The following is a 23,335-nucleotide window of genomic DNA, read 5'->3' on the forward strand; positions in this document are numbered from 1 at the left end:
GAAGTGTGAGTATAGAGAAGTTTATATGATGAGCTGTTGGAGACATGAGATTAGATTTTGTCTTGTGAGCTATTGTGAGCTGTTCTTTAAAGGCAAATAATTTCTTTTATAGCTCAGCTTTAAGATTTTGACTAGATAGATCAGTAGTTTTCAGTGACAAATTGATGCGATACCGAAATTTTAATCAAGAGTAAAATTTGAGTTTTGAACTTAAATTATCAAGTTATGTAGACAAACACTAACTTTCATCTTTGTCACGAATCTTCTAAAAGACATGGACTTAGTATACTAGGTTACTTACTGGAATATGCAAGAGTGCTTTTGCACCATTTTTCTTCATATTGTTTCCCTCTAGTGGAACATGTTCAATTTTACCACTTTGGGCAAAGAGCAGGTGCGTTCCTGGCGGCAGAGGTACTGTATCTGGTCGAACAGAGGGCCCAATAACAACAGGAGGAGCAGCTGTGCTTAGACCTTGTTAATAGAGAAGGAAACAGATCAGGACAAAATTAGCTTGTACAGCACAACAAGGCTCCTTATTATTTGCAGAGACACAATTACAGTCAGACTTCTCAGAAGGAAACAGCCCTATAAGCAGACACTAATAACTATAATCAGATGCAGAAAGCTTCTGAAATTTCCCCCTTGGCTGACAGAGAAGTTCTTTTCATGTTCGGCTCTGTAATTGCTCTTTCCTTCGAATGTCTAGAAAAAACTCTTATTTTGGGACTGAAGTGAGGAAGACGTAGGAAGGAATATCCTTCATTTCCTGAGGCAACTCAGCTTCCACAACTCCCAGAGGGCAGAGACTATATGGGCCTCTCATAGTTTCTAGGTAGGGAAGAAGCTAGAAAACTATCTTCTTATTCAGAAGCTCACCACAGCTGTCCGGATGCCCTGGCTGAAGGAAAAATGTGTGTTGGAGTTACAGAAGGGCTGCAGCATGAGGCATATCATCAAATGGACAACAAAAGCCTGAACTGCTATAGTTCAGTGCTATATCTCAGGGGCATGACTAAGCCCCACATTTGGAAGACAGTGCATTTGGGTGGAGAGATACCCACAAAAAACAACTGCTTCAGCCACTTACATGGTGGACGAACTCCTGGCCCACTTCTCGTGCCATCAATCTCATTTCCATTCCTATCCACACACCAACAATATCCACTGCCAGAATGGCACTGCGTGGGTAGGTAATTCCCATGCTCATCACACTGGGGAATGAAGTGACCAACTCTTGTATCCCTTGGGTAGAAAGCACCTCCACTGCCAAGAGCTACTTCTCGTTCATGCTGGCATTTGGTCTTTTCTGCTTCTGGGGAAAAAACACAACAACAAAACAAACAAATAAACACAAACCCCAGTGAATATTTTTGTTTCACTAACAACTACATTCCATTAACAGTTAACATATGCTGATCACCTACACACAAGCATTCTTACCTCTATAGGAACATGGCACTGTTATCAACCTTGAAGGCATATGCCTTCAACTCTGCCCTATGAAAGTGTGACACATTTGCCTTAAACCTATGTTATTTTGTCTTCCACCGTTTAGTTTAAAAGAGAACAAACAGGTCCCCTGCACCTTTCTTCAGTGGAGAAAGAAGAGAAAGTGGAAACCATGGTCTTTCTCCTCGAGGCACATGAGCAAGGCCATTCTGTTTGACTTTCAAACTTGATGTCTACCCATTGGCAATTATTCCACGGGCCTTAAAATGTGACTAATTAACCAGACCATAGAGTGGCTAAAGGTCATTTTTGTAATGCTAAAGGTCGAGTTTCCCTTCAGAGCCACAAGAGAAAACCACAAATGAGGCAGATGCTGGAAGCAGCTTATTGCTATGAAGTATATTAGGTTATTAAAGATCAGCTGTCAGGTCTGAGCACTCATTTGATACTTTTGCATCTAAGAAAGGAATTACAGGGACAGATTGTCCAGTTCCTGGTAAAGTAGAAAAACATATGAGACGCACACACATGCATATGTATTACTGTAGAGGATACGGAGGGAAGACGAACTTTTCAGGTTATCAGGAGATTCAGAGATCTGGCTCTTTACATTTCAATTTTACAAAATAGGCTGGACTAAAATATACATCTCATGGTATTACCTGTCAAACAATAGGGAAAGTCATCTAGATCAGTATATCGTTCTAGATGCCAAACAACATAATAAAATTATAAGAATACAATAAAAATAACATAGTTCCTTCCTCTGGTTTAGTTTTACTTCACACTTGAGGACCCTGAAGGCTTCTGTGTGCTGGGAGAAAAAGAGCTCTAATTATGGGGGAGTATGTTTTTCCTGTAAATGATTTCTACAGACAGAAATACTTAGCACAAACTGTGTGCTGAAGAGACTTTAACATTACACTTCCATTTATTCCTTGTTTTTACACTGCTCGGTAGACAGCCTTAGTTATGTGTGGCTCAGATGAGGCCCAGCCCATCTGAGCAAAAACCTAATCCCATGCATCTACAGACTGTTGTGGTGTAAATTACACAAAATCAAAAAAGAAGGGTAGTTTTTTATTATTTAAACTAGTTACGCAAGCAAAACTTTGGACACGTTTCATGCACCTGGACACAATTAGAGAAATATAAATGACTGGAGAATGGTTGACTCTAAACAACTGAAATATTTGGCATCACTTTTAATGTGGGTGGTGGAGAGTCTTGAATCAACCTACAAAACCAGATCCTGTAGGAAAGCGTCCATTATCTGTCTCAAATTTTGTTTTCATGTATTCAATGTGCTATGCAGTATGCAGATAAAAGAAATGCTGATTTCAGTCACTAGATAGTTTTGCCACCATTTTTATTTATTCTAAACTCTCATTATATGCAATGCGCATGAGAGAAAGCAGGGAGAATACAGAGTACTGGTAAACTGACCCCCCTGCTTTGTTCAGTGCAGGAAGAAAAATCTCAATTGCATTCCTATGATCTTTGAGAAATACTATTACCTGCCCCTCAGCGGGATATAAAAACGAAGGCAGAAGCTGGTCTTTTTTCCTCCCGTCTGAAACTTACAAAATTAGAGTAAATCCCAAGAGTTTATAATTTTTCTAATCAATAGTCTATATGAAAATTAATTAGCAAATATGATTTATAGAAAGGAGTATGTATACCCTCCCAGTTAGGACACAGCTGTTATACATAAGATATGTTAGTGTTACTGGTAACTTGAAATATCAGTATCTGTTCTAAATTTCAAGACAAGTCCACATTTATATTTGCAGATTTTATATGGGACTTCTGATTAAATTTTTCAAGAGTACTCATATTGCAAAGATCAAGACCAATCTCACAAATTGCCTGATAAGGCAATTAACAACACTGAAGTCAAGAGACTTAAACAAATTAATTTTCAAAAATAGCATTAAGTTCCTAGAAGGCAGAGGACATGATTTGCTCTTTCTAAAAAAGATACAGATGATGGTGGGTTGGCAGAAATAGTCTGGTTATACTGTTCATACAGTCCTATATTTTACTCAGTATGCTTAAGAGAAGATGCTCCAATTTTGAAAATTTTAAATTGCATTAATTAACTGTCTGAAAGGAGGCTATGACAGAGTTTGAAAGATGAGCCTGACACAGCAAACAAAGCACATTTCCTGCCTTGATGACATAACAGCATAAGTTAGACAAAACACATAACAAGAAATGGCACATATTTACATAATACAAGGGCTACTTTGTAAGCCAGCTTCTAGACACAAACCTAATAATCAGTATATTTCCTTCACTACAGCACCCTAAATGTGGTTTCTTAATGATCCTGCCTTTAATATACATACTGTAATATTTCATCCAGTCAAGATTCTTCAAAGACACAGAACAATTAAGAGGAGAGTTTTCTGATCTCTAGATTGGCAGGAAGAAAATTTCCATTAAATATAACAGGTAGAGCTAAGAGCAAATAACACCTACCTGGTGTAACAGTGCTGTTACATCTACTACTGCACCTGATTGCAGCAAATGCGAAACAAGTCATGCCTATTTCAAGGCTCTATGTCCAGGAGTTACTAGGCCCGATTTTTAGAGGTTCTTTAGATTCTTATGAAACCCAGATTTGAAAGCCAAGCCAAATGATCATGTCAATGATGAGAAAAATTATAAATACTAAGGTTAGCTCATTCTGCCAGAGATGAAACAACCAGTGAGAGCAAGACCTTGGCAATCCTTTGTGACACAATAAAGCAGGGGTGGCAGCAGCCTTTTATTAACAGCAGGACCAAGTTCTAGTATCTTTTCCGTATATGTTTAAACATTACCAATCAGCATTTGCAATAAAATAAGTAAAACCCAGTTGCCACTGGGTTTTGGTGCAGTTGATGCTTGACTGATGAAGATAATGCACTGATCTAAAAGCTTTGTGTTTCCCTATGGCATTCTACACAGGCCCACAGGACAGTGTCGTTTTTGAAACGAAGCACCATACTGTCGGTTACCTTAATTTGGTAAATGATAAAAAATTGAAAAAATAATCAGAGTAAGTAGTCAAATGTCATGCAGTAGAGGCATCTTTAGTAAATTCCCATTTTACCTTAGTCTTGTTTTTAAACTTCCTATTAAGAAATTTAATTCTTTCGTTTGAATTCCAGAGGAAAATATGCAACCGTAGGTTGTATCATTCGTGGAAGAGAAACAGATCAAAAAACATGAGAAGGACAAGACGTAAATGTAAAGTTACACTTCTTGAAATACATTTCTTGAAATGTCTTTAAATAGAGTTATCTTGGAAACTACAATCAGAAAAAGCTATCAGCAGGTCACAGTTCAGTGCTGTAGAGACTATGAGAGGGTATAAATAAGAATTCAACACATACACAGGGAACAGCACACAGGTATAGAAAAGAATACGAGGCTGGGGACATGATTCAAGGAATACCGGGTCCAGCTTTGGCAATCACAGTTCAAGAAAACAGTGAAAAACTGAATGACTGTACAGAAAAAAGCTCCTAAGATAGAAGCTGTAGAGAAGAACAGAGATCAAAGGTGTGATAAAGAATTTGTGTCCCATGGACCACAGCACACACAAGTCAGAGTAGATACACAGAATGGTGCAGCTTGAAATTATGCTAAATGTATATCCTTCCTCAGAAAAATAAATTTGTATTTAATGTTTTAAACATTTTTTTTCCCAGTTGATTTGTAAATTACCAATGGCAAACTGGAATTTGAAAGTGACTGAAATACATAATGGAACTTGAATAAATGAAATCAAAGTACATTTTTACCTGATGTTTTCAAATGTTGGAGTAAAAAAAAAATTACGAAAATACCCACATGAAAATAACACACTTCCCTTTGTCTCTTTATTTTCCTTTGTAATTCTTCACTTATACTTTTGCTCTGATAAGTGCGTTTCTCATGTGAAACTAGTTGCATACACAGGACCAGAGAATGGCTCTTAACAGTTCCTAGTTCCAAGAATCTAGACTTGTTTCTGTTTAGTAAACAGTGTCTGCGGTCTGCGTGGTCTGCAGAGGTAGAAACACTCAGACATCTGTGTTTTTTTGAAATGGAAAAATGAAGCGTGAGGAAATAATGAAGTACAGACTTTCTTAATAGCTGGGAGCAGCAGGACATTCCAGCATCATTAACTCTTTCATTAACCTGCTGGTTCACTCCTACAGACGTTCTCTTGTGTGTGACTCGAATCCATTTTTCTTGTTAGTTTCTAGTTCTACATGTTTCAAGAGTTGCCATTCAGCACTGTTAAGTTTTAACAATAGGTTTCATGCAATAATAAAGACACCAAACAAGCAAGTAATTGCAACATGGGTTGGAACACGGTACAGCAAAAAAGAACTGTGTATTCGAATGAATGAAACTTTCCATGCTATTAACAACCAGGAAAGACTTCAGTTACTTCACAGAGGCTAATTAGATCAAAACCTTAGCGGGTAAAAAGGGGAAGAAAGGGTCTCTAATTCCAGCTGAATACAAACAATACAGCCTCATCTGCAGTCTCCATTCTGAAGCAACTTAATTTACAAACTGGGTGCTAAAGTAAACTAAGCTACTTTTGGTAGGCTTCAGAAAGTATAGTTTATTTCTATCTCCTGGCAATGATTAACTGATGGATATATCCATGTTAAAGGCACTAAAGCTTTAGCAACAGATGACACCCCAAGGGCAGCTGCTGTTCTGTTAACTCTAAGAAGGGAGCAGTAAGATAAGCTGTAAACACTGCTATTGCTGCAGACTAGCAGAGCAATACAGATACTCCCTATTTCAGTAACGATTCAGCAAAAGTGAGACTTCTTATCTATACAGATTTTTTTTCTGCTCAGAGCATTTAATGAGCAGAGACATAATTGATAGAAGTGTTTCTGAAAGCTTGTCTTCTACTGATAGTACAAAACTATATATATAAAAAAAAAGCAAAACAGTGAGGCATATATAAAGACTACCAAAACCTGGCAGATCTTCACCCACTAAAACAGTAGATACAGAACTCTCAAAAATATTTTGTTACTACTATTAAAATTGTGACATGGAAAGATTACCATTCAAAATACAATTGTGTTGAGTACAGAAAGTGAAGAAGTGTACAGGATAAGCAGCAAAAAATAACAAAGTTACTACAAAATAGTACACTGTGCTTAGCAGTTTTGTAGACACTAACCAAAGCATGGGAAAAGGTATTGTTCTTAATAACAACAACAAAAAAACCCAAACAAACAAACAAAATCCAACAAAAAAACCACAAAAAACCCCCAATCCCCCCAAAAAAACTCAAGTAAATTATCACATATACTCAGAAGACATTGACTGTATTCTGGTAAAAAAGTTAATTAGTTGACTTCAAGTATCAGTCTTCCAAACCACCCGTTTCAGGTACAAAGGGTATGTGGCAGACATGAAAGCAATATTTTTTCCTCTGCAATTCTGCCTGGAAGCTTTAAGGTTTAATTTGCTTCAAGTTATTCACATCAAATTTCTCCTCTAGGAGAAATAATTCTGTTTCTATCAGCTGACTGGTTAGCTAAATATTTTGACACAGGTCAGAAACACTACGTTCTTCATTCATCTGGCATTAAAATGAAAATACTCATGGGTGATCATGCATGAAAAGTTAGTTAAAAATAATATTAAAATATTTACAAAGTGGTAAAAGCTAGTCTTCAGAATTAAACACTGCAAAACCTCCAATTTACCTATGATACAAAAATCTGCACGCACTGGGTGATTTCACATAACATGATGAAGTGTCATGTAAATATGATCTAAAACCAGAAACAACCTTGTGAATTCTTTTTTTTTAATACTTTCCTTTAAACAACTCTTTGCCTTTTAATTTTAAAACACAAGTATCCAATTATGCAAAAAAAAAAAGTCAGAAATTCAGAACTAGGGAATATAGTGGCAAAAGAAAATATATTAGTTTTCAGGTAGTAATATTGTGCTATACAGACAAGCACTTTCAAACAAACACATCCACTATTAAAACAAATGCACAAACAAACCCTCCTCAATTTTGAATCAACAAATACTTTGGACATCATTAAGACCACAAGGTAGAAGGTAAATTATGAAGAGAGCCTCCCTTCCCAGTCATACTGCTTCTTGCTCTTTTTCTCTGTGGGCCTATGACTTTCTTCTTACTCTTGACTGCACATTTTGAGTTTCATTCTGTTCAGAGATGAATGGATTTTTGCCCAACAGCAAGGTTAGAGGAAAGAGAATTGGATTTGAACAAATAAAAGCTAAGCTTTATTTTCTGGACGAAAGTATTCACCTTTCTGCAAAACCTGAGTGCTGTCTCAGAGGTTTGCCATGCTGTTGAACTAAAGTAACCATAACAATGCTCCTTTGTGCTTCAGTGTTCCTTATTTACTTTCTTTTTAAGCATACCTTCAAGATGAGGAGTTTTATACTTCAAGGCCCAAAGCACAATGGAGGAACAGAAGTGTGGGATGGTAAAGAACTTTCTGTCAAATAGAGAACAAGCTGAGTAAATATAGAAATAAGTAAGTGCCAGCTAGAAACCATAGTCTTTCTGGACTATAGGGTATATGTAGCATGTAGGCATCTAGATACCACTGCAGACAGTCTCATGACTTCGGTCTCATTTTTCACTTTTCTCCTGTAATTGTACTCATTTGCACTGCCAACAATTCCAGATCTTTTATGGTAAGTGACTGATTATGCAAATCAAATCACCACCATGGTCAAACTTCAAAAGATAATATCAGCTTGGGGCCGAAAATTGCTGAGGATAGAACAAACAAAATATAAAACAGGACATTGAGCAGGATATCATGGAAAAGTGATAGCAGTCAAGATACAGGTTTTGACACAAGCTTGGTGAAATTCTAAATTTGAAAGACTTAAGAAAGAATAAAGACACCACTTTGACAACACACATGTTGTTTCAGAAAGGAATCAAATTAACATATATCCTCCAAATCCCAAATTATATTTCTGGTTCAATTTTCAAGAACTATATAATTTTACCTCCTAACACACATCGGAAACCATCCCCACGATAACCTGCCTTACACTGGCAGCTGAAGGAACCAGGAGTGTTATAGCAAAAAGCATCTGGATGACAGTGGCCCTGTTGACATTCATCCACATCTGTAAAAGAAAAGAAAAATCTCAGGTAACTGTTCCTCCTGATGGACAAATCAGAGTGATGAAAAAATGTGCAAACCTGACATATTTTCAGGCTCCTATTTTAGGATATCTGATTAGACTTACAGATAGTTCTTTGGAAGTACATCTAATACAGAAAGACAAAGGAGAAAGAAAAGCATGCATGTATTTTAGATTCTGTATCTCTACATTCTGCTATTCCAAAGGGTAACTAGCATTATTAACACACACAGTATTTTAGAAATACATGTCTATACTTCTCAAGGAAATTACTTAACACAGTAAGAGAAGTAGGATTTGAACAGCAGTATTTCCAACATGTAGCTAGGTAAATCTTCTCCCCCACTGCACTTTGACTGACATGAAACAGAATGTAATTTTTTTACATAGTCTAAGCATTATGTTTCACCACTGTAATAATATAAACCAATACAGTGCAAACACATCCAGCAGATGAAGATCTGCAACTACAAGTACTGCAGCTTCTGCAGTTACCTCATCTTGGACCTTCTATAGCCCAAATATTGAAGAATGAATTCAAAAACTGAGGGGCAGAAAAGATATATGCTTAATACAAATGCCCACCTGAGGGACTTAAACTATGAAATTTCCTACTTTAAATCACAAGTAACTATATGACATTTCAATGACCGTCCAAGTTGTGCAATAAAGAGTATAAAAGCCCCACAACAAATGGTGCTACTCACCCTCACAGGCACGCCCATCTCCCAAGAAGCCCGGGAGACATGTGCAGATGTAGGCGGACCCTCCAGTGTACACACACTGAGCACGCTGAGGAATGTCACAATTGTGTGTGCCTGTCTGGCAGTGGTTTACCTCATAGTCGACAGCTGCAGGTTAAATGTATAAGAGAGGAGATGAAAATTTCAATTTTCATTCATAAAGTCTAAGGCTCATAAGTTCATATGAGAGGACAGCTGTGAAAGCTTACAGAAGAGAAAGGAAACAGGTTTTTTTTGGTCTGGGGGTTGGGATTATTTTTTTTTTTTGCCAAGATCTCCCCTTTAAGTGTTAAATAAGTGTTAAATCTTATTAACGTTTTACAAGGAACTGACTCCTCAGCACCTCACAGATGTTTGTTAGCACAGAATGGGGCAGAGAGGCTATCACAGTGACAGAACCCAGAATCCATGACAGCTTTCTTTATGAAAAGGAGTCCTGAATGAAGAAATGTAAGGCATCTCACAGAGCTACCTCACATGTTAGCTTAGTGGCCAGTTTACTGCATTGGGAATTATTAGATGACCTGCTACACTAACCTAACACTGACCCAGGGCTGCTGTCACTTGGCAATAGATAGGAGCTGTGACTCACTCAATAGGAGATAAACAAATTTGTCAACTACTGGAGAGATTTTTGACCAACAGTGTAAGCTGGGACCAGGCCTGCTTTTCATAACTTTCTCATGTTGACAGCAGTACTCTGAAGGCATTGCACTGCTTTACACACAAATTATTTCAGGAAGTCACTGGAGCTCTGCCTGTGCTTACCTGTTACATCAGTGAAAAGGAAAGGAAACAAAGGAAACCACGGTACTTAAAATAGGAAGAGGCAAAATACTACAAAAATTTTGGTCCCAGAAATAAAGCATCCAATGTGTATATCTAGGAACAGACTTCCAGCTGCTGTAATAGAGAATCCACTGAGGCTCTCTTTACATGATTCTTATGAGAAGCTGACAGGGCACTCAGACAAGACTACACAATGCTCCTTTCATCACAGTACACAGATGGAAACTACCACAGTATCAGCAGGAAAATAACAAAAATCTGCCATCAGAGCCAGATCTGAAAACAGTCATTTTTTCCATTTCTCTGGAAGAAGTGACAATGTTGTTGGAATCATTAATATCTTTCTGTTTGATGAAGTAAGTTTTAGATTACAAAAGGAAATTATAAAATAATCTATTAAGAATTGCATTATAAATGCACAGAAGTTGGAGCTCAGAGGGAGTCCTCAAGTCCTCCTATTTCTCATCCTACAAGTAGGAGAATAGGATTTATTTACAACTCTCTTCTAAAGCTATCCAGTGAGTCATGCAGCTAGTATGAAAAAAAAAGGCCAGTTCCAAAAAAGCTGAGTCAAGGCTGGTATCCCAGAGCAACCTGCAAAAGCACAGAGGGTTGCTGTTGCCCCTTCTGGGGTTCAAGTTGTCTGGGGGGTTATAAAACCCTCCACTGTGAAAAGGAGAACAAGATTACCATGACATTTATTTTTAATCTGTTGGGAAACTAGAGTTTATCTTCCCTCTCTTCAGTCTTACAAATGCGGTTTGGTTTAGGTTGAAGGAAGAGATCAAACTGAAATCCTTCAAGCCGGGCAGGGAATTACTTAGTGCTTGCTAAAAGTGGGACACCAACTTCATGGGAAAGTGATAGAGAAAATTTGGTGACATAGTGACTAGAAGGAAGAATGTTTCCTTCTGGGTCTAAATCACAGAAGTGCAGTGGTGGACATAATGGAAAGAACATAAAGCTGCTCTTCCACATCTCACCCTATCCCTTCCAGTGGCCTGGTAGAAGAAGCTGCTTTTTCTGACTGTTCTGCAACAAAGAGAGACTTAAGGGAGTAGACTAATTGGAATCCTTACTGAAGCAGAGAAATTTAGCTTGTGATGGAGTGTAATACACAGCATACAAAGCCACAAACTTCAGGAAAGTCATGCAACTGTCTGCTATAAGATGAAGGATCCTCAGTCTTAGCTGAAGAACAGTCTTAGCTATAACAAGGAAAGATATGAATGCATGAACTGATCAAAGGGTAACTAAGCTTTTACCACAAAGAAGTCACAACAGAAGCAAACAATTCTCAGCTGTTATCACTCATTTCCAAAAGAAACAGGAACCAGTCCAGCTGTACTGGAAGAGTGCATACAGGGTTTGTCAGTACAGAATTACTGTCAGGTTGCGAAGACAAATATTCTAACAAAACGAAACAAAAAAAATCCAATCTCTATCCTATCCTGACAGTTGCAGCTCTAGAAGTAAAGCCATTAACTATTTTATCTGTCATTACCCCTCTTCTATCAGCCATTTGTAGATTCCTTTTTCCAAGAGGAATTTCTAGAACTTGAGTGAAAAACAGGGCAAACAGGAAAAAGGTATCTCTTGTTAGGACAACCTTAGTCTAGCAATTACAGATTGACTCAGGCTTCCTTCAGAAATAAAGTTTTAAAATTATATAAAAATAATTCAGCAGCAGCTACTGAATTTGAAGTCTTAATGTTCATTAAAATGAGCTACATTTTCTCCAGATCTCGAGGATTTTAACAGTGAAGTGATCTGTGGTTACAATTTCTTTTCAGCACGATTAAATATTGCTTTGGAATAAGCCTGCAATAGCCAAGACGCACTGATTTAGACCTGTGCACCACCTTACCCAAGGGATGAATCTGTAACTAAAGTGTAATCTGTTGAACTGAGCTCTGGATTAGACATAAGAAAGAAACAAACCACAAAACTCCAAGAAGTCAAAGCACAGCCCTTAGAAAATGCAGAAAAAGCCACTAATCAGTAGCTACATCACTAAATTCAGCTCATGTTAGAAGTAACGGCAGACCGTGAAGGACTGTTTCTGTCCCTGTGAGCTGAATCACAGCCCAAGAGCCGGTGGGCAGTGCTTTCAAGAAATATGAAACTCACCAACACAAGTCCGCCCATCTGCTGCAAACTGGTATCCTTCAACACATTCACAACGGTAGGTTCCCGGCTGGTTATTGCAGTCTGCATTGGTGCCACATAGACCTGGTTGCTCTGAACACTCATCAATATCTAGGATATTACAAGGGTTTTGGTTATGACAAAGATGCATTTAATATGGATGCCAGAAAAACAGAAACTTGGAACTGTTGATTAATAGCAGTCTTATATATTTCAGCTACATCTTAGCTAGACCATACATCTTAAAGAGATATTAGTAACCTGAAAACAAGATTTCAGGTAACTGTGTCCTCAGCTAAATGGCACCAAAAAGGAAAAAACAAACCAGAAGAGGCTCTAAAATGAAGTAATAAGGGGAAGGTACGGGAAGTTGTAGAGAAAAGAGGAGCCACTGAGGAAAAACATGCAGCCTAGAAGGTGATCAACAGCAGTGATGACTACTGGGGGAGCACGAACTTTATGAAAGACTTCCCCTTTCATTATCCATATACATCTCTAATCCATTGTTGCTCAACTCACAGCACCAGAGGACTGGAAGGGAAAATGTAGTGCTGTTATTTTTCATTTTCAAGTTGAGTTAAAGGTTGGAGTGAGGGAAGAGTTGTGCTTTGGTTTGTTTGTTTGTTTTGTTTGTTTGTTGTTGTTTTTGTTTGTTTGTTTTGTTTTTGGTGGGTTTTTTTTAATCAAAAAACCCCAAAACTTGGTTAGCTAATAGGGATGATACATACTTCATTAACACACATGTTCACCTCTTGAAAACAAGTATTTGTGCTGTGATTTGATTACAAAGCAAAAGCCGAATACATTATGAATACAGAGTTGGACAGAGTTGGGAAATATAATCTTCTTGACCAGAACGGATTTTCAAAGCAGATCAAGAAAAAGATTATTTCAATGAATTGCACATATCTGCTCTGCCCACTCATGCATATGCCATTCTTCATCTCCCTAGAGAACTTTAAACCTAGTTGATTCATTTTAACCAGAACTTGCATTACAGTAAATTTCTCACAGTTAAGTTACCACATATTTTATAAAAAGACAGACTGGGTAGGAAAGATGCTTTGCAAGCTAGCAAAACACACCCTTCAAGATAGTCAAACTTGCCTACTTTGATTACTGAGATACATCAGCTAGACCAGCAATCCTCTAACCTATCCTTCTCAAAACCAGCCTCTCAGGACAGTTCATTTTGCTGGAATGGCTAGAGTCCTGATGGTCAGTGCACCCCAAGGAAAACAAATTCCACTTTAGCTTTCATTTTGCAACAAATTAAAGTTTTTTGATACCATAACAAATGTTTCCATCTCCACGGAAGCCAACAGAACATTCACAGAAGAAACGATTTCCAGTTCCTGGACGACACACAGCGTTGGTGTCACAGTTATGAGTACCAGTGTAGCAAGGATTCCGGTTAATATCAGCAGAACCATCTGACAAGACAGATCATATTTAGCCTTGATGACTGTACCCAAGTAATAGCATTCAGTTAAGGCCTAGAAGGAGTCTGCTTATAGTACGCATTAAACAAGGAAAAAAAATACTTTTTGCACCAGAAAGAAAGAAAAGCCACAAAAACCTCTCTAAAGGCAAGATTGACAAAAGTAATTCATCTTCCAGTCACTGATAGCAGACTAAAAACACGATTCATAACAGCTTGGTTTATTCATTTTAACTAGCAGAACTTTATTTTGTATCAAACAAAAGTGAGCACAGCTTTTTTCTTATACTCATCTGGTGTGCATTTTCAAATTGTTTGCTTTTTTTCCTGATTTTAGTGCAAACTTGGACAGCTTATCCAAAAAAATACACTTCATAGGCTGCCTACAATTCAAAGATAAAATGCCATGTTTCATGATAAGTTATAGAAACTCACCCATGGTGAATCTTAGTCCCCTCTTTTGCCCTTTTCTCTGACAATACAAAAAATTCAGTAATAGAGGAACTACAAAATTAGGTAAACAATATACTCCAGTTATCTGAGTGGCAATAGATTCAAGGTGGTATCTTGAGAGTATTTCAAGGAATTAGACACAAACTCCACTGAATTTCAAGAAGAGATAATCACTTGAATACTCTTTCTCAAGTAAAAATACAAACTTTCAACAGTCTCATTTCTCTTCCTAATTGATGGATCTGGACTTCCACTGACTAATGCAATAAATTAATTTAACTCATTAATACGCAGCTAAGGCAGGCTAGAAAAATATGGATGCCTGTTTGTTCTTAATTACTCACAATAGAGAAAAAATTTCAATTCATACATACCACTGATTGGGCCAATGGAATTACTCATAGCATATCGCAGAATCTGCTCGTCCCTGTTATACAGGACAAACACACTGTCCACCGAGAGCTGCTGAGTAGCAGAAGCAGGACGGTGAGAGTCATCGTGAATGCATTCATCGAACGAGATGGTCTGTCGCCACTGATAGGCGCCCGTGTACGTGGAAGCAACTCCATCCCTTTCTGGCTCTGTCACTGTGTACTCTCTCGTGGATGATGAGGTGATCACTGCAACATGACAGCAAACACGCTGATCAGAACAGAGATCAAAAGTACTCTGCCAAATGTTACCTGTAGAATTGGGATGCAGTCTGTGCACTGTAAATAGAAATTTCAAAGGCAAGAAGCTATGAAAATGGATGTATTTCCATGAAAAGGAATAGGCACTTGAGTACACTTACTCTCCTCTCAGGTATCACAGCATTGATAAATAGAGTAATTTGATTTATTTTGACATATTTTAAAAATTTTACTTTATTTTGTGGTTTCCAAGTAATGAAAGGAAAATTCAACTCAGCAAACTCAGAAGACCCTTTCAGTGAATTTATAATGGATCTACAAGAGCCATCTCACCAGCACTAAACTACACCCACTTTTATTTCATTGTAGGCTATTAGCCCTGGATTTTAAAAGTCCTGAAGAAGCTGCCTGTCCGAGAGCTCTTACATTCTTCACAACAGTTTTCTATGTTGTCAAAAATTGTGACCAAAGCTCTTCAAAGAAGGGCTCATGGATCCTCCCACCAACAGGAAGGTCATCAGAACACCACTGTTCTTTGTTTGGACATCAGAACACACCTATACCACTCCATTTCCAACAACTGGCAAAAGACGGATTTCTGCTAAGTAACAGACTGTTAGATACATCATAGGACAGCAGAATAGCAGCTGTTTGAGTACTAGTAGATCAAATCCAGTCTGAAGGATGCCTCCCTCCAGCCTCTGATTTTACCTCCATGGGAACGGCATTTCTGCCAAGTGTTCTATAGAGCACATGCTGCGCAAACAACTTCTCCCAAACTCTGAAGCTGTTCAGCACAAGGCAGAAGCTTCCTACTGCTTCCACTTTCTCCTCCTCTCAGTCGGTAAAACAGGCAAAGCACAAGAGGGGTTCATCGCTGGCTACCAAAGCCAGACATTAGTGAATACAAGGCAGCTGAAAATGGTGTAGTTGCATCATTGCTACCTCTACCAACCAAAAGTGCACTCCTGGAATGAAGTGCAGTCTCTCCAGTATTCATGTGCCTGTGGGTGCACCTCTTTACTTCTCTTCAACAGGTGGGCTGGTCGACGAGCAGCAACACTCCAACCTCACTTTGTTTTTTTCTGTATTGAAACAACCATAATTTTTTCCAGGAAGAAGAAAGCAAAAGAGGGGAGGTTGCCCTGTAAATAGTGAATGAAGAATGGCTCTCAGGAAATCTAGAGTCTGTGATAAGGACCTGAGAGAGAGGAGAGAGAAACTGATAAGGGAATTAAGAGGTTCCTAGTTTTCTAGTCAGTTCTTAAAAAAACAGCTCAAATAATACTGATAAATGCTTGCAAAAGTTGTTGCAATGCAGTTTATATGACACATACTGGCAAATAATTGGTTTACTCCGTCTTTTCAGACATCAAAGCTCATTTAATGACATTACCACAAAAAAATATACACCAGTACAGCTCCTACTAAAGAGCTGTGGACCTACAAAAAAACCTTTGTAACTTATATGCTGCCATCAACAGTGTAAAAACAAGGCCAACAAAAAGGGAAATTGACAGTGTTTTGCAAACATCAGTTCAGGGAAATTTGAAATATTTTTTTCAATTAAAAGATTTTAAATATTTGCATTGTTCCACTCAAAATCCACCCTCTTTTGAGACCGGTTCCTAAGACACAAAAAGTAACTTTCTATAAATTGAAGGGTCCTAAATACACTTGCTAAAAAGGGAATAAAATAATTTTTTTGGATTGTCTTAGTCTCTGCTTTAAGAAGTGTGCACTTTCTTATCATTTCATTCTTAGGGAACCTTACCAGAACTAGAAGTATGATAGAGTTCAGTGTATGGTTCTATATGGACTGATGCACCAGATGGGATCTCAGGTATTCTGCCCTCCATTTCTGTGCTGATGGTAAGGTGACCATGCTCATCAATACCACTGAATTTCTGCTTTACAACCAGCTTCTCATTGTTGCCAAGAAAAGTTACTTCTGTTTGCCGTGTAAACTCACCACCTAAAGAAAGAGTATTAGTTAAACCACTTAATAGGTGTTTCTGAATCCTTCTGTTTAAAATATTACTGTTTTCTGCAAGCTTTGATATGGTACAATTGCTAATATGTTGTGTTTCTAATGAAATAACTTTCAGAGGTATACTGATAATATCCTTGAATACTATCTTAAGCACTGAACATGGTAAATTGCAAATAAGCCTGAGGAAGCAGGGGTTTTTTTAATTAAAAAAAAAAAAATTCTGACCAAGCTAATAACAGTAGGCCTTATCCTACCATTTAAAAGGGCAGTTTAGAGAAAATTTCTATTAGGAATACAGTAAGTTTAAAAAAAAAATTAAAAGTCCAGTACATCTGTTTCCAAATCAAAACCAAGTGAAACGTTATGTTGTAAATTCCAGAACAAACTTCCAAAATGCCAGATCCAAGAAAACCCCAAAACAAAAAGTTATGTTCATGTAAATTCATATTATAGGGCTGTAAAGGATAAAATTTTAAAAGGAAACACATGTTCTCCTAGAACAGATTGAACCTACAGCTTGAATTCATGTGCACAACTGCACAGCTTCGGCCTCAAACTCTTATGAAAAGCTTTAATTGTGAAGAGGGGTTTCCCTTAAACAAGTTCAGTGAGTTGTTTGCATGTCATGCAGCAATTGCTTCTGTTAAGAATTTCAGACCCTCATGAGGTCAGATTTTCTTTTCTCTTTTGCTCCAGTGATGCAATCAAGAAATTAACACGCTAGACTTCTTGAAGATATAGATGTAGCTTTTTTTCAGTAGCTCTGTACACTGTAGTAACAAAAAAAAAAAAACAAACATATGCTTTAAACAATCTTTCTTGCACAGGAACTAGCCAAGCCAATCTTCTTTCTAACACATTTGCGTGCTGGTACACTGACAGAAAATTAAAAAGTCCAAAAATGGTGAGAAGTTTGATTACAAAGGATCAATTTGCAGCTCGGAATAGATGTGTTTTCATCATATATTGTTCTAAATACACATCTTTTCTATCAAGACAGAGGAAAGCATAGCACAGTTTTGAACACTGTATTAATTTAGAAGTTACCAGTAATGCTGAATCCATTTTTATATCCTTGGTGTTCCACTGCAAACATCCATCCTATGATACCTCCAATAGAGGCAAGAGGTAGTAAAGAATACCCCAAGGTCTCTGGGATTGTGCTGATAGCAGTGTAGGCACGCCCTTGGTTCATCACAACATAGGAGTGGAGATCAGTGTTCTCAAATGTAATTGGAACAGGGTTATTTCCTACAAAGATTCTTCCTTTGACCTTCCCGTTGACTCTCTGAGGAGAACCTGGCAAATCAATACAATGCATCAGAACAAAATGACGATTCTCTCATACTCTCCAAGAAACACGTTCAGAGCACTCACTATGTTCAAAGGTATTAGTATTGAAATAAAGAACAAACAAATACTCACAGAATTAAGAAAAGAAATTGCCATGTGTTCACTGACTTATGTATGTATATACGTTTGTTGTTATTATACAGATTACTATATAGCCAAAATTGCCTAAAGAGATGCCCTTTATCCTCATTAACAGTTTTGTCTTCAAGGATAACTCCCTATGCTGTTACAGTATATCTGACAGTAAGTGGCACACAAACTTCTTCTGAAGATCACCCTTGATATCAACACACACTGAATGCAAATTTGTTCATTCCCTATTAAAAGGCTAACACCACTAGGAGTTAGAGTAATTGACCTCTTATTCTAACCTATTTTTTGATTCTAAACTACTGACCTTTCGGAAGATTGTCAGTGTTAGAGCTATTCTGGATTGCTAGTTTTCTCCTGTATATAATTTCCTACATGGAAGTTCAAATTTCATTATCATCAGATCCTTTTCTTTCTACAGAAAACACAATTTTATGAACTGAAAGCTTTCCTGGCTTATAAAACACGAAGTCTGCAGTCAGCTATTAGAGTTGTTGAAATGCATCTATACTCTGAGTCAAATCACTGTGAGGATTACAAGTGTATACATAAGAAATTCCTTTATGGATTTTACACGGGAACAAAGTTTAAATGGGTATTTAAAAAAATCTTGCAGATCAGCCCTTTAGTAAAGCAGCTTAAGAGTCAGACAAAGAGGAGCCGTGCTCTTTAGTTTGATGATCAAAGTTAATTTGTTCATCCCTTTGAACTGTCCATTTCAAGAGTGAGGACCACATCAGATTATAACATAATGGAACTTCATGACTAATTCTATCAAATATCACCTAATGTTATGCTATCTTTCAAATTATGTCAGTTATGGAAGAGTTCATTTTTTCTAGAAAGTCATGTTAAAATGCATAAAGCATATAACTGACCACTTAAAATAATTTGCTTCATTCAAAAAAGCACAGCATTTTAGAAAGTATAGCTCACTGCTTAAAATACCATTCAATATATCTCAGTGATAAGTCTTTCAAAGATTTTTTAGTATTTTAAACAGGTCACGTAATTCCAGTATGTCATACGTAATTGCTACTTATGTGCCTAGTTTTCAGAGTTACCTTCTGCTACGCATTGTCTGCCATTTCCTTTGTAACCAGCAATACAATTGCAACAAAATCCGTTGGGATAATCTTTGCAAATAGCGTGAACAGAGCACTGGTGACGGTTGTTAGCACAGGTCTGTTGGACATCCGTGTGGTAGCGAAACACTGCAGAAAATAAGACCAGATATTTACACTTCATGTAATTACTGTAGTATTCATATATCCCTGGTCAAGTTTAAAAGTCTCTCTGAACTCACTTGATTAGCTTTTTCATTTTCTCTCTAAGGAAAGCGAACTATTGCAATTGATTTTGGCTAACCTTGCAATATGCAAATAACAGTCTATTATTTTGCAGAAAACATCAGGACTTTAGCTGTTAAATTTTTTAATTAGGAAACAGTTTAATTCTATTGTCTTCAGTGGTTTAAACTTCTTGTCAAAATTAAACACCATAATTTTAACCTGTTCTTGTTTCCAAACCAAAGCAAAAAGGAGACTTTCCAACCTTAGAACAAAACACATCAGTACAGTACCCAGGACGGTGCAGCAACTGATGCACCCTGTAATCCTAATTGGTTTACCCTATTATTTCATGGAGATAGCAATTCTCACATCTGCATCAAGAAACATCTGGCCAGTCAGTCATGCTACTCTGAAATTTCTATAAACACTTTATCAGAACTTAGAATTGCTACTTCCACCCGTGGAAGACTGGAGGCCATGAAACCCTAGACAACAAATTTTACAGCAGTTTCTATTCCCAACCTTTATTAAGTCACCTGTATTCAGCAGCACATCTAAGAAAGGTCTGTGAGCTTGATTAGGGAACTAGTTTACTAGACTGGCAAGATCTGAATCAGATGACATCCAAGTTGACTACTTTGATGAATAACAAATTTATGAAATGTGTCCAGATTTTCAGATATGAAGACAGTGAGAAGGAAACAGATAATTTCTTTAGTAATTCAATTTGCACACACCTCTGTTTTTTTTGTTGTTAGTTTTTTTGTTTGCTTGCTTTTGGGTTTTTTGTTTGTTGGTGGGGGTGGTGGTGTTTGTTTGTTTTTTGTGGGTTTGTTTGTTTGTTTTTGTGGTTTTGTTTGTTGGTTTGGTTTGGTTGGTTTTTTTCTCAACCTATCCATTTTACAAGAAGCTAAGCTACAAAAAGACCTTACCTATTCCAGTTTCATCAAATTCTTCCACATCTATGACTTGAGGTTGCTGTGGGGGGAACCGCTGCACCTGAAACTGGCGAGGTGGAGCTTTTGCTGTTGGGAAATCTTGAGGACTGTAAAAAGACTCAGTTGAAGGTGTTCCTGTTACATCTTGGTATGGAGTCAAAAAGTCTTCTGCAGCTAACTGAGGAACACTGTACGTAACATGGTGCTGATCCTCTTCGGTGCTGTCTGTACTACTTGTGATATACTGCTGCGTTATTTCAGTGGAGCCGTAGTCTGACATGAATGGTTTAGAAGTCATCTCCTGGTCTTCTTCATCAGGCTCTAGGCTCTCCAAAACATTGCTGATCTTGGCAGGCACAATGCTGTCAGATGAGCTACCAATCTCAAACACCCAGACACCTTGCTTCCCAGCATTGCTGCTTCTGTCAAAGAGAAGCATATGCCAAATCAAAACAATCAAGCACGAGTTGTGTGGTATTTCTAGCCTACACAAGATGTTATCCTTCACTGAGGAGTGTCAGGACAAAACTGTTTAACTATCTTATCTACATACTCATCTACAAGTACAGTTTATTCAGCTGTAAAACGCCCCTGACAGTTCAGATAGCATTTTATTCTCCATACCTAGAGCTCTGAGAATTTCTAGTTTTCTTGTCTCCAAAGCAATGAGAACAGGAGGAGATATTTGGGCCACAAAGATCTTGCTACCACTTACTAGAACTTTCTAACTCATTCCCTTTCCTTCTTGTTCATTCTTTCTTTCAAAAAAGGGGCTGCCTAGGATAGACCATAGAGAATTGAAGTCTAACTGGTACAATTTGTAGAACAACTGAGTACACAGCGGTTCCTACCAGTGACAACGAAACTGTGGACCTTTGAAAAATTATACCAAAGTACTCATATTCCTCAAGAGGGTGGATGTTCATCAGTGGCAGACTTTGTGGCATCTTCTTAGTTCTCAGTGATTCATGCTACAATTAAGAAAACCACGGAACTCTTGAGGAGTTTAAACAAGGAAAAAAGCATACTTGTACAGGTTTCTAATGCTGTCTTCATCATTAGCAATGACATTGTAGGATCCTGGCTTTTCCCAAAAGTAGTAGTTTGTAGAGGCTTGACTAAAGCCGACCATAGCAGGAATATTTTCATCGCCATTCTTGGAGTATGTGCTATAGAACTGCAAACTATCTTCTGGATAAAGGAAAATAGCATAGGAACTGGAGTCAGAAGAGGCTAAAACAGCCTGGAATGTGTTTCTCTGTGGAAAAAAACATTAACACCCATTTACTCATGTAAAAATAGTCAAGAGAGACAACAGAATAATACTTTTCCTTTTTTTAAACACAAAATCAACATTAGAATTTCCATCATACATAATGTATCATGTACTTCCTAGGAAAAGTCAACATTACACAAGTTTATATTTTGCTAAGGCAGTTTCAGCTTTAGCATTCATAAACATGAAAAAAACCCCATTATTAAAGTTAAATCTGTAGGAAATAGTCAGAGAGGCTGCCCAAAACATAACAATTTTAAGTTCTACAGAATATTTAAAGTAAAGTTTAAGTTTCATCTCGCTTCAAGCCTTTAACCATAGGAACATTCCTGCTTACTGTAGAAACCACTAAGACAGCACCTCAGACATCAGCTATTCATTGCTACCAGAGTGCAAAATTGTTATTATGAACACAGTGCTTGTGTCAAGTTAAGCAAAAGAAGTTATCATTGACATAAAAAGATTTTGTAAGTTGTGGTAATGTTCTCAACTCGATACATTGTGAGCAAGCTCATCAGCTGGAATAATTATAGTGTACAAATTTACATATTCATGCAGGATAGTACCTAAATGGTTTAAAAAGAGGAAAATGGTTGGTGAGTAATAATAAAAAAACCCCTCTAACTGCTTCTTCATTCAATACTAGCTACAAAACATGAGATTTTTCTGAATGCAACATCATCCATTCAAAATGGTCTGCAGTTCCTACTAGTCCTTATCTGATTTTAGATAGTCTGACATCAAAATTACTTCAGTCTGTTGAAAAATGAAAGCCAACAGGATTATATTGCAAGGAGGGAGGGCAGGTTATTCTACTATTTCAGTTATTACCATCTCACACTTAACATTCAAAGTAAGAGTTGTCAGGGAATACAAAGAAATCAGCTATGTATCAAACATTTTCTTTTCAATTAATAAAATATTGTAAAAGAAAAATCAAGTAAAAATTCTTGTAACTCCTATTATACTGCAGCCTTTTTAACAATAAAATACATTCTTAACTCTGCAGGATTCATTTAAACACAAAGAAATTCAAGCCTTAAAAACAAATAGGTTACAGTGTTACACTCTACCTGAACATGCGTCCAACATGACTTAAAGTTCTGATTAATACTCACCTTTTCTTCCAAAGCATGATCTTCTCCTGGTGCCTGGTAAGGACCCACAAGCTTCCAGGTAACAATAACAACGCTGCTGGGATCAAAAGCAGTCTCAGGAAAACCTCTTTTGATATAGTCTGATGCAAGTTGCAAGACATCTGACGACGAATCTTCCCTGTAATACACATTTCCACGTCCATCTGTTGTGTCCAGGTCAGCCATAAAAGGAGCGATAGCCCCAAAACTCACTGGGAATTGACCAAGATATTTTTCTTCATCTGAAGGTTCATTCACTGCAATAATCCCATTAGTGGTAACCTAATAAAAGGATGAAAATTGTAACACAGATATTCTTCATATGGCTGTCTCCTACACATAGGTGCTCTAGATCACAATATTTTCATTGCGTTTTGAAAAGAAATTGAGTCAAAAATCAGGTTCGTATTCGAAAAGTAACTGGGTTTTTCAAGTTCT

General features: G+C 37.4%; 1 protein-coding gene across 1 annotated transcript in view; it reads right to left on the bottom strand.

Annotated features, from left to right (window-relative positions):
• Window positions 1-23,335, bottom strand: part of NID1 (nidogen 1) — a 55,324-nt gene that overhangs the window by 13,537 nt on the left and 18,452 nt on the right. The window contains exons 2-14 of the mRNA XM_017817568.1: window positions 22,880-23,179; window positions 21,514-21,743; window positions 20,480-20,907; window positions 19,320-19,469; window positions 17,860-18,111; window positions 16,594-16,794; window positions 14,562-14,807; window positions 13,583-13,726; window positions 12,276-12,404; window positions 9,321-9,464; window positions 8,473-8,595; window positions 1,091-1,315; window positions 302-474 (exon numbers count right to left, since the gene is read on the bottom strand). Coding sequence (XP_017673057.1) covers window positions 302-474; window positions 1,091-1,315; window positions 8,473-8,595; window positions 9,321-9,464; window positions 12,276-12,404; window positions 13,583-13,726; window positions 14,562-14,807; window positions 16,594-16,794; window positions 17,860-18,111; window positions 19,320-19,469; window positions 20,480-20,907; window positions 21,514-21,743; window positions 22,880-23,179 — 2,745 coding nt within the window. The remainder of the gene's footprint in view (window positions 1-301; window positions 475-1,090; window positions 1,316-8,472; window positions 8,596-9,320; window positions 9,465-12,275; window positions 12,405-13,582; window positions 13,727-14,561; window positions 14,808-16,593; window positions 16,795-17,859; window positions 18,112-19,319; window positions 19,470-20,479; window positions 20,908-21,513; window positions 21,744-22,879; window positions 23,180-23,335) is intronic.

The sequence above is a fragment of the Lepidothrix coronata genome, unplaced genomic scaffold, assembly GCF_001604755.1.
Source record: "Lepidothrix coronata isolate B3197 unplaced genomic scaffold, Lepidothrix_coronata-1.0 Scaffold61, whole genome shotgun sequence".
Classification (NCBI taxonomy): domain Eukaryota; kingdom Metazoa; phylum Chordata; class Aves; order Passeriformes; family Pipridae; genus Lepidothrix; species Lepidothrix coronata.